The sequence below is a fragment of the Anser brachyrhynchus genome (assembly GCF_964034855.1).
Source record: "Anser brachyrhynchus genome assembly, chromosome: 3".
NCBI lineage: Eukaryota > Metazoa > Chordata > Aves > Anseriformes > Anatidae > Anser > Anser brachyrhynchus.
Window position 1 is genome coordinate 33145520 of NC_137696.1, and position 11930 is coordinate 33157449.

The window sequence follows — 11930 nt, forward strand, 5'->3', positions numbered from 1 at the left end:
GAAACATCCACATTATGGAAAAAGGCAAGAGGCACTATGTCAAAGCTTGACAACTTCAAACACCTTGAATGCTGTCTCTCACCAGTAGCTTTGTATTCCCAAAGTAAAGAGTATTAAGTTTCATTGCAAGACTACTGATTAGTACTGTTACAGTAGTAATCCAATGGATGAAATAGGATTCAGTGTTTTTCACTCAAATAATCCCAGGCCTGAAATATTTGAACTCCCCCTCTTTTCTACTTTTCTATTTTCCTGATAGATATTCACATAGATCCAATTGTAGGGTAGAGGCCTAAACTTCCATGTCAGCAGAAGACACCTGAACTCTTTCCAAAATAAAAATTAGAGGTCGTTAAAGTTAGGTGTTCAAATCCATTGTATTTCAGTAAAGTGCCATAACTTTAAAAGGTGCTAAGTACAATGGGAGCTTTACTTCATGATCTTGTCAACAGCCCTGTTTACCAGAACCACAACATTTGGATACCTAAGGGCATTTGCCATTGTTGGCTTCTGTCCCTTTAGAGTGATTAAAAAAAAAAAAAAAGTGCAAAGTTTTAAGGGAAATATCTCATTTAACACTTATAACTTTGAAATAATTATACTCATTTTTTCCCACACTTGGCATTTCTTAGATCCCAACTAAATTAAAAACAAACAAAAACACCCAACAAAAACAACAAAACACTAGGTGTCATGTCTCTGTCTTCTGCCATTACTGAACTATTCAGGCATAAAATACACTACTGAAACATCTGAAAAAGTTTATGTTATTAATCCACACTTAACTCAGAAATGTTTGGAATGATATTAATCAAACTTATATATATATATATATATATATATATATAAAAGATCAGGAAAATCTAGACAAGTTTCAGTACAAATGACGTAAGGTTATGAGAATATCAGCAGACTTGCTAAAATGTTTTAGAATTAAAGATGATGTTCTACTTTGATTATACTGTTTCCGTGATAATAAATGCTTACTAAATATAAAACCATACCTCAGTTTTTAACCTGATTGTTTACACCCTTTTCCTCCTCTCTCCCATATTACTCCCTACTGTATATAGCAGCTTTCTGTATTTTGGAGCAAGTGTAAGCTACTTCCAAATGTTGTAGGAAGAATTAAGTAAAGGAACAGTGCTCCTTAAATTTATAAATATACATTTAATCTAATAAAGTATCAACATTTCTATGTCAGCTACATATAGTGTAAAAAAATCAAATAAAGAGTGGATCGTAAAAGCACAAACCAGAAATCTCCTTACTTTGAAAGGGTTAGATAGATGTGTAAATATCAGTGTAAACAGATTAAAACAAATAAATAGGGGAAAATGAAAGTGAAGCAGCAACTGACTACATGATCTGTATGAATATAAACAGTTCATTTTTTGTTTTATAAAGAACAAGGTATTGTGAGCACTGCGGTACCTACAAGAAAAGTAGAGTAATTCAGAAGCAGGAACAGCAGTATTTTCTCTATGCTACTTTTTAAGCATCACATCTAGTCCTCTAGTGGAGTGATTTTCTTCCACTTCCAGCAAGGATGGATGAATAATATCACATTCCCTAGGCTCAGACAGAATATTAACACCAGGGATACTGAGGATCTCCCAAGGGGTCTCCTTCTGATATATTAATATTAGAGATGGAAAATATTTTTGATGAATAGCACTTCACAGAAATGCCTTTATGATCGTGACGTACATTTTCATCCAATTATTTTGACAGTTATTGTCAGAACAGAAAAATACACAATGTTTTTATTAATATTTAATATTTTTTTCAAAGAAACACTGTAACAAAACTAATTTGACCACTTTAGTTGACATTCAGACTATCTGGAAATAATCAGACAACTTTGTTCTAGCTTAGATTGTTAAAAGTCATCAGCCATATATCTGATTCATTTAGATGAATTATTGAATTATTTATTTGAATTTATATGAGCAGCATTGGGACAAATATCCTCCTATTATCTTGTTTAAATTCAGATAGCAAGAAATAACTGATGTAACTGTATGAGATTTAGATGAAGGTAAGCAGTTCTCACAAGTTTATTTTGGAATGCCTGCTTTTCTGCTTTCCATAAAACAAAAACAAAAGAAAACAACAACAAAAACACTTTTTTTCTTTAAACTTTAAATTTCATGGTGGATTATTTTCAGTTGAGAGGCAGACTGGTTTCAGATACTGAGCATTTGTAGTTTGTGGTATTCCTTTTTTTTTTTCTTTTCTTTTCGCTCCCAAATGCTTACTATGTCCAAAAGCTAAAATATTTATGATTTATGGTAGAGAGCAAAAGAATATCTCTTAGAAGTTATCTGCTAAACACAGATACATTTAGAAATATTTCTAAATATATTTAGATAAAATTGAACCAAACCAAACCAAACTACCCTCTTACTTTCCTTGAATTTTCATAAGGAAGAAAATCTGTTTTCTAATTGGATCAAATATAAATTTTCTTTGCCTTTATAGCACAGCCATCAAAACCTAAAATGAATGTATGAAATTCAAGAGGATGCTTTCAGGATAGATTTGTGGAAGATTTATCAAAAGCTAATGAAGTTCCAGAGGTATAATTACTAGCCATGTAATACTAACTCAGATCTGCTGTGCTTTGCTTGGGCTCAGAGTTTACTTTGATGGAAGTGGGTCATGTGTTGTCTTGCCAGAAAAGTTCTGCTTCGTAGGTTGGCATCCTTTTTTTTTCTACTTGTCTTCTACTGCATTAGGAGAAACTGGGATTTCACTGCAGGATGAAATCATTCACGTTAGTTTTGTTACTGAGAGCTTCTGCAACCCAGTACAAAAAAGGCTAAGAAAAACAGATGAAGCTTTTAAATGGACAGATGTTTTGGGCACGTGAATGCAGAAGAACAATGGAGTATGACAAACTCACAGCCACACCCACAAACATAAAGAAGAAAGAAAAGTAACATAAACTGTGGAGGGGTAATTGTGACCAGCTAATCCTTTATGTCTTTATTCTGTGTGTGAACTCTGAAGTCATAAGTCATGTTAGTTTAGTGCTCAACTGTTTTCTACCCTGTGTTTGCCATTAGAGGCTCATTAGGCATCAGCATGTGGGAAAAGATCTTTCTGTCAGTCGACACCTTAATATTTTTTCCCAGCATCGACTTCTTCCATCCATAATGAACAGTATGTCAGAGCAATAACCATTGCTGGACTGTCCATGTCTTAAAAGAACTGTCACCTATACTAGGAAATTAAGCTTGGTTTTAACCACTTAAAAGAAATCAGTGTTATGGAATTGTGTAGCTAGATACGTTTCAGTTCTCCAAAGACAGGTGCAGAAATAAGTCTCCTGAAGGGTCCTGAATGCTGACATCTAGGTTGTATAGTGTTATGCACACATGTTCGGGCCTTTTTAGGCTTTGGCCAGCATCGTAACTGGTTAATGATGCAAGGCAGAAAGCAAAGCTCCACATGTCCTACATGTCCTGAATGGCAATACTCCAAATAATGTAAATCATTACATCACTTCTTTATTATGCCTTGCATTATCAATTTAAAAAGTGTGAATACTTGAATACTACCGTGGGAAAAAGCTGGAGGAAGGCTGTGGGAATTGTGAGATACAGATTTTATTAATGACTGTTAATGACTTCACATGTGATTTTAAGCAGGTAATTAGGACTAAATGCTCAAACTATCCACTTTACTTCAGAAACCTAATATATCTCATCAGATATTTCGCAATTAAAGCACTCAAAATTCAGAGGCACTTCCAATATGTAGCCCTTTAGTCATTCTCTTTCTCAGTCCTCTTCTCTGTGGTAATAGTACCTAATTTTGAAAAGCAAGTTCTTTTATATTTGCTATTACTAAATTGTTGCATAATTTAAAATAATTAAAAAAAAAAAAAGCTGGTAATGGTAGTTATAGCTTGGGCACACTTATTAGTCAGCTACAACTTATCAACAGTGAAGTGAGTTTGCCTTGGAGTGTCACACATAATAGTGACAGAGACCCCAGACCCTGTACAGGGTTCTGGGGGATAGTAGGATGAATCTCAGCAATGCTTCAGTAAAGTCCATATACCCTGCCACTGTTCTAAGGAATCTTACTACATTGTGTAAGGGCAAAATCAAGAGCAAATATCAAGTTGCTCTGACTCAGAGTTTCCCATATTTTTGCAATTTCTTCTGGTGTGCTCACACTGAATATTAGTTCAAAATATTCTTTAAATGACTGTTTCCTTTGACTACAGGGCAAATGCCCTAGCAGACATCCAGAAGTACCAAAGTTAAAACTTGCAGAACTTCCAGGGCAGACCACTCATTCCAGATTCTGATCTCAGTTACATAGCTGTAAATCTATTGTTTCTCCATTGTAGTTAATGGTGCTTTTTCGGTACAACATTTGTGTTCTTGGCATCAGAGTCTGCCCACAAACATAACTCAAACACATTAACATTTTCAAGGGCAGATGGAACACCTGCATCTAGTTTTGTATGAGCTGCTGTCTTTATCCACTTTAGCAGAACAATAGGCCTTTCAGCCTGTTCTTGTCTACCCTAAAGTATGTTTTGTGGTTTGCACTCCTGTAGTGTATGAGGGAATCAGAGAGAAAATTGTATTTCCTGGAGGCAAAAACACTCAGATTCACTCAGAGAGTTTTGTTTTTGGGAAGTCCACCTCAAATGTGGAACAGTTTCCAGTAGGAACTGTAGTACTCTACAGATAGAAATAAAAAGAGCAGAAACCAACAGGGATATGGATAAATAACAACCAATCCCAAAACACAGTGTGTATCTAGCCTTGTGTTGGGGGGCTGTGACAAGTGGTGTGACCTGAGGACTAGCTTCCCTATGATGAGAGTGGTTGCATTTAACTACAGGCCATGCACCTCCTCACCTGAAATTGGTTAGTTGGCAGAGAGGAAAGGAATGAAAAGGCCCCATCTTTTTCCCTACTTACTCTCATGGTGGTTTTCACTTGTTTGTTCATTTGTTTTTTATGATACAGAAATATTCCTTCAAGCAGCATATATACTGCATTTTTCTGTGTTTGTTTTTTTGTTGTTGTTGTTTGTTTGTTTGTTTGTTTTCCTTTTTTTCTTTTTTCTTTTTCTGTGTGCTGCTCAAGAAAGCAACAGGACAAGTTGCCTGGACAGGTAAGGCTGAGGTTCATGTTCCTTTCCTCTTCTGGCCCTGATGCAGAGAATGAGCTGTACCTTTAGAAAAATACTTCATCCAAGGCTCACCTGATATGCATAGAGGGGCTGATTTAAGGCAAGAGGGTCTCTCTTGCAGCCTGATCCATTCTAGAAGTCTCTGCAAGATGGTGCAACTCCTTGTCCCTCTGTCCCAAAGTTATTCCCAGCAAAGATAATCCTACTGTGTCTGAATATCAACAAGTTCCTATTATAGTCCACAGCAATGTCAGAGCACTTGTATCCTGCAAGTTTCCCTGCCCAAGAAACCTGTTGTAAATTCTTGAGATGATAAACTAAGAAGAGATCACATCTGGGTTTTACCTTTCACAAGTTTCTACATCAACTCCATGTCTAGAATAGCAACAACCCTGTGAACTGCAAGCCTACAGCAAATGCTGCCAACAAGGAAAGCTACGTATGTGAAGGCTGAGAAGATATATGCACTAGACCAAGTGGAAGCCTATTTATATATTTGGGCTACATTTCCAATACTGAAATACCACTGCATTTTACCAGAGAGCTGTTAGAGTGCTAAAGCTTTTTATACCAGTATAATAAAATCGCCATTTTCAAGGAAAAAAAAGTATATATATAATAAAATCATAATGGTGAGAGTCCTTGGCACAGCTGTGTTTGTTTGGGATCAAACTGCTCTACAGCCCCAAGGAGGTGAGCCAGAAGTCTCTAGTCTAGATGTGACCTAAGCATATGTTCTGCAACTGGAGGTATGTTTTTGTAACACATGCAGATATGCCCAAGCTGGCTCTAATCTATCTAGCTCAGACAAGAACTGCTAGGAGGGTATGATATCATAGGTTTCAGTCTTGGCTAGCAAACTAGGTACATACCTAAAATCAGGCTGACTGGTAGCCACTGTGCTGAAGTCACTACATCTGCCAGAACTAGATAACTTAACACTGCAAATCCTGCAATCCTGTATCAGTTGCAATGCAGATATATTTTGAAAGACTTATTCCCAATGAAAGCTAAGAAACTGAGGCAGAGTTTAGTATGTTCTTTTAAAAGTGGTTGGGAAAAGTACCAAAAGTATAATTAAACTAGAGAGAGTTGGAGAGCATTAATCACACGCTGAAAAGCTCTCTTTTGCTAAGACATTTCACAGAGAGCACTAGGAGTGCTTTAAGTAACTTCCTCAGGTACATGCTTTGCAAGTGAAGAATAAATTAGCAGGAAATTGGCTGGACACAAGGAAAGCGGTTGGAATGGAGCTGGAAGTTGAACCAAGCTCAGTGAGACTGGGTCTTTACTTCATCTTTAGAAAAGGTGAATTAGTTGTTGGTATAGCCTAAAGATCATCTGCAGCATGACAGGAGCAAAAATGCTTTTGAGGATGCTTTTTTTTCCATAACTGCATGACAAGAAATAGATATCTAAATAATCATTTGACTTTTAACGATATTTGGCATTTGCCAACAGACTTTGATTGGAGAGATTTCTTGCCAGGAAGGGACTGATCCCACTAACACTCAACTATTTCACTTGCATAAATATATCCATTAAATTCAGAGTAATTCAGTGAACAGAGTCATACTAATGAACATGTTCACATACATGATGCTTTGAATGTGTTTACTGTGGATTCAGAGACAAAATTTCACCAGGTTTATAACTTCAGTTCTGTCTTTTATTTCATTTTTGATATAAAGATATTTTTGAAAATCTTTCCTTACATGCAAGCCTGATTTTATTCCACTTGCAACTATTTAGTATAACTTTAAGAAATGACGCTCCTTTTAGCATTAAAAGGAGGAAAAAAAAAAAAGCTCCTCCCATTCTTTCATATTGCTGTACTAGGAAAATCCAGAAAATATACTGACATTTCTTGAAGGGTGAAAAAATTCTTCATGAAAGCACTAGAAACTGATATAAGCACCAGTTTTGTAAAGACTAAGCGAGATATATTCCTCTTCCATTTGCGCTGTAGAAAAAAGAATCCTCTTGAAACCATAAACTATTTATCAACTTTGGGCAAGAACATCATTGAAGCATTTGCAATAGTGGCTCTAACTGAGTAAAGCCCATTCTCGACAGGACTTTACAGACTCCCTCCACCAGATAGTGCTGTTTCTCTACAGAGCTCTGTAGGATTCGTAGGCCACGGAAAGGTCAGGGGCTGACTCAAGGTAACAAGCTGCCTACAGCTTGCTCATTCCCTCCGTTTCACTGCCACTGTAAATGAAACGGGGAAGGCAGAGACTGACTGGTCTGAAGGAGTAAAAGCACATATTGAAAAAGGATGTTTGTAGCTACTGCATGCTGTTGTTTCCAGCTTTGCTATCTGCTACAAGTCTATTCTCTTTCCTAAATTAAGAATGGTATTAGACACTGATGCACAACAAACTGCTTTTACCATTTTTTGGGGATCTTTTTCTTACAACTTGGCGAGACACCCTGAAAACACAGTTGCCTGTCAAGTAATTGCCTGGACTGAAGTGACATTAACTAAAAATCAAAACACAAACCTGCAGCCAGTGCTGCCGGTGAGCCATGTAGGCTGTGAGCAGGCCTGACATAAATCTAGGTGCATTTTGATCTCACAAGCAGAGAGTGCTGAGCAGACGCAAATGTTACTTCTGGAAAGCAGATGGATTTCCTTAACTGGTCCTGAGTGTAGGTGCCCTGCAGCCAGCTTCTAGGTCCTTAACAAAAAAAAAAAAAAAAGGCGACAGCTATGAAGACTACCAAAAGTACAAATAAACTACAAGGCGTAGTTTACCACTCTGCTGTAGCCTTTGCAATAGAATAAAGAAATGCAGGTAGAGTGCTTTTTATTGCCTTTCTGCAGCAAAATTATTGCATGTGTTTTACCTTGTTGTCCTTACCCTCCTGTGATACGTAGAAGGAATAGCATTTGTTCTTCACTTCTTGAAGAAACAAATTCCTTCGAACCCACAAGAGAACAGAAAATAAAACCAAGTAACAAATACTGAAAAATCTTTCAAGTGGAAAACATTACCTACAGTTGGAATATCTTTGTTGTCTGTTACTTAGAATTTTTGAGACCGCTGGGCCAGTTTTTCTCATGACCTTTGCTGTAAGTATTTTAACTTTGTTCACTGTACTGAGTTACTGGATTTTAAAAATATTGTTCTGGGTTCTTTTGGTAAGTTAATAACTTCTTAGTGTAAAAGTTTACAAAACATGTAGTTTTCTCAAAGTTATTTTTTTAATATGTACATATAAAAATTAAAACAGTGTAAGGTACATGTATTTTCCTAGCCAGTGTAAGGATGGAACGGTATGATCCTAAGTGAGTTTGCAAATCCTTATTCACGCAGGCAGTCTTACAAAAAATGATGTGTGAAACCAAACCTTAGCTTGTTTCAGTGCATGCAAAAGAGTAGATGGGTTAAATTAAACAGTAGGGCCTAGTTGTGTATGCAGTAGATTATATATGTAATTAAGCAAATATAAGATTTATTAATATTACTTTGTATATTGTGTTAATAGTCTGATTTATTCAGACTGTTGCAATATGCATGTGTGATCTTACGGAGACGTTAGGTTATTAAACTCACCATGGAGACTGTGTTTACTTAAATCTTACCTTGGGCATTCAAAATACACATAGTTGTTGGTCTCTTAAAAATAAACAGAAAAAAATGAAACAGTGTATCAGCTCAGCTTTTATATCTTCCAATAGCTAAGAAAACGGAGCACATTGTTTAGGTTGCCTTTATTCAGAAACAACACAAACACATCCAGAGGAAATATTTAATTACAGTGTGTGTTCTTTCTCACACATTAAAATTAAGAGCATATAGCTCAACACATAGTAGATACATGCTAGGTTGTGAACAGGGGAGGGAAGGAGTAGGTGATTCTTGTATTTCTGAGGGGCCTGTGGATACAATCCTTTACAGAAGTAACGTAATAGATGAACCACAGCTGCTATGAGCCCAGGAAAGGCTGAATTGTGAAGGAAGACAGTTCCTGTAATTGGCTCCATATCACAGCTTTTTATCAAACGATTGTACTCGGGGATTGTCAAGATGATAATGAACATGGAGATTTTACTGTACTTCTGCTTTTACTAGTAGATTAAGTGGCAATAGGCACAAAAAGGCTTTCTTCCATTAACGTGAATGCTCTCATGACCCTTAGGCTTCATTAGTACCGTATCTTCTACCTGGAAACTACTGTGGAAGCACAGATACTGGAGCTATTTCTTCACCTCCAAATATAACACCTGCCTCCTGAGCCATTACCTGTAGAAATCCGTAATTACCTCATCTTTGCTCTCCACTCAGGAATGCCAGGTCCAGATCCAGGACTCGGTGCTAACCCTTTGTGTCCTCACCTGAGCGCATCCTGGCAGTAGGCTTCTTCTTTTCACGTTGCCTGAAATGCAGATGCAACCCCTTGAATAGCAGAGCTGGCCCTGGATATTAATTCTGATATTAAAGTGAATTCAAAGTCTGTGCAAGGGCTAAGTCCATCCTGATGACTTTCTCACAAAAAGCTGGCAAGATCAGTAACTAAAAATAAACAAGGCAGCAGTATTTTTTCACTAGAGGAAACCAACTGGAGCCCACGTCTATGTACGTTTGTGCAGGGGAGGGGAAAGCTGCAGTTTCCTGGTTATTCCATGCAGTAGTCAGCACCATGGCGATGAACATGACTGAAATCTTACGCGATAAGCTCGGTAACAAGGCACGTACACCCTTTTAGAAGACACCCCCGTTCCTTTCCGCATCTTCCACGCCCAGCAGCGACGATTCCCCGCGCTGTTTCCCCTCAGCGAGGCCGGGGCGGGGGGAAGGCAGGTGACCCGCAGCCCCGCTGGGTCGGGCCGGGCCGGGCCGGGCCGCCACCTCCCGACAGCGCCTCCCGGCCTCGGCCCGGGCGGCCTGAGGCCACTTCCCCGGCGGCTCACACCGCGGGGGAGCCCCGCCTGCCGCCGGGCCCCGCTGAGGAAGCGGGGCCGTGAGGGGACGGAGCGGCGGGGGTCGGGGCCGGGGCGCGGCGGGGAGGTCGCCGGAGGGCGGCGCTGTGAGGGAGAGGGACGGCGGGGCCCGGCCGGGGGCGGGCGGAAAACCCGCGGGGAGCAGCGAGGCGGGGAGGAAGGAGGAGGAGGAGGAGGAGAGGGGCGGTCGGGTGCTTGAATAAAACCTGAGGGGCTCGGGAGGAAGGCGGACGGGGATGGCGTGTGTGTGTTTTTCTTCCTACGCCACTTTTATCCCGTGAGGGGGACGAGGGAAGGAAATACAACAACAACAGCGACAATAACAAAACTATAAATGATAATAAAGCTGTAAGTGCGCGGAGGCCGGCCCAGAGGAAGACGAGGGCTGAGGAAAGGCGGGCGCAGCCGAGGACCCCCGCGGGCCGCGCTGCTCCCCCCGCCGGCCAAACTTTGGGCGCACAGCCGCTGGCACGCTCCCCTCGCACACTCACACACACACACACACACACACACACACTCCCTCGCTCACACACACACACACACACTCGCACACTGACGTCTTTTGCGCATTTCCTGCACGGGAGCGAGCGGCGGAGCGGCGGCGGGAGGCGGGGAGGGAAGGACGGACGGAGGGAGGGAGGGAGGGAGGGAGGCGGCGGCTCTGCCCATCGCCAGGGCGGCGGCCGCCCAGCCGGAGCCCGCCGAGCCCCGCTCCGCACCGCTCCGCGCCCCATGCGCGGGGGTGGCCGCGCTGGGTCCCCGGCCTTGGCGGAGGACGAGGAGGAGGAGGAGGCGCGGGGGCTGCTGCCGGTGCTGCTGCTGCTGCCGCCGCTGCTGCGGGCTGCGGCGCGGATGGAAGGTCCCCGGGTGGATGGCTGCTGCTGCTGCTGCTGAGCGGAGGCTGTGCCGTAGGCAGGGCTGGGGGGGCGGCCGGTGCTGGTGATTCGTGCGGGTGTTTGTGTGTGTGCGTGGAGTGGTGCGGTGCCGCTCCGGGGCAGGGCTGGCGTGTGCGGGAGCCTCGGGTCGCGGCGCTGCCTCCCTCGCACGGCCCGAGCCGGGATTATGGTCTAGGAGGAGGGAGGAGGCTTTCGCTCGCCCCCCGGCTCTGCCCTGCCCGGGTTTTGGGGGGGTTTCTGCAGCCGCCGACGCCTCCCCCTCCCCTGCGGCCCCCCTCCCTTGTTTTCCGTTAGAAACACGGGCGAGAAAATAAATGCATTCACTGGGTGTCGCAAGAGCAAAGGCTAAATAACCAGAGGTAGCGGCACGGCGAGGGTCGGAGCCGCGCTGCGTCCCGCTCCCCCCCTCAGACCTGCCCCCCTATTTATTGGCGAGACCTCCTTCCCTGCTCCCCTCCTTCTCTCCTTCCCTCCCTCCCTCCTTCCCTCCCTCCCTCCCTCCTTCCCTCCCTCTCTGTGCGAGCGCGTTGTGCGAGTGTTTGATCCCAGGAAAAGTGCAGCCGTCCAGCCATGGTGGTTTTCAATGGCTTGCTGAAAATCAAGATCTGCGAGGCGGTGAATCTGAAACCCACGGCGTGGTCACTGAGGCATGCGGTGGGTCCCAGGCCACAGACCTTTCTGCTGGACCCTTACATAGCCCTCAATGTGGACGACTCCAGGATCGGGCAGACCTCCACCAAGCAGAAGACCAACAGTCCCGCTTGGAACGATGAATTTGTCACCGACGTTTGCAACGGCAGGAAGATAGAGATGGCTGTTTTCCACGATGCCCCCATCGGGTACGACGATTTTGTAGCTAACTGCACTATCCAGTTTGAGGACTTGCTGCAGAACGGGAGCCGCCACTTTGAGGACTGGGT

The 11930-nt window shown here is 42.3% G+C and overlaps 1 protein-coding gene across 3 annotated transcripts in view; it reads left to right on the forward strand.

Annotated features, from left to right (window-relative positions):
* The first annotated feature begins 9594 nt into the window (after positions 1–9594).
* The window catches only part of PRKCE (protein kinase C epsilon), a 301037-nt gene continuing 298701 nt past the window's right edge, over positions 9595–11930 (forward strand). The window contains exon 1 of one of the 3 annotated variants that reach the window (XM_080588243.1): positions 9595–9861. In XM_080588243.1, the coding sequence (XP_080444369.1) occupies positions 9748–9861 (114 nt within the window). In that variant the 5' untranslated portion in view covers positions 9595–9747. Of the gene's footprint in view, positions 9862–10268; positions 11929–11930 lie in introns of those variants that run through there. The other 2 variants (XM_080588242.1, XM_080588241.1) reach the window with 2 other exon arrangements.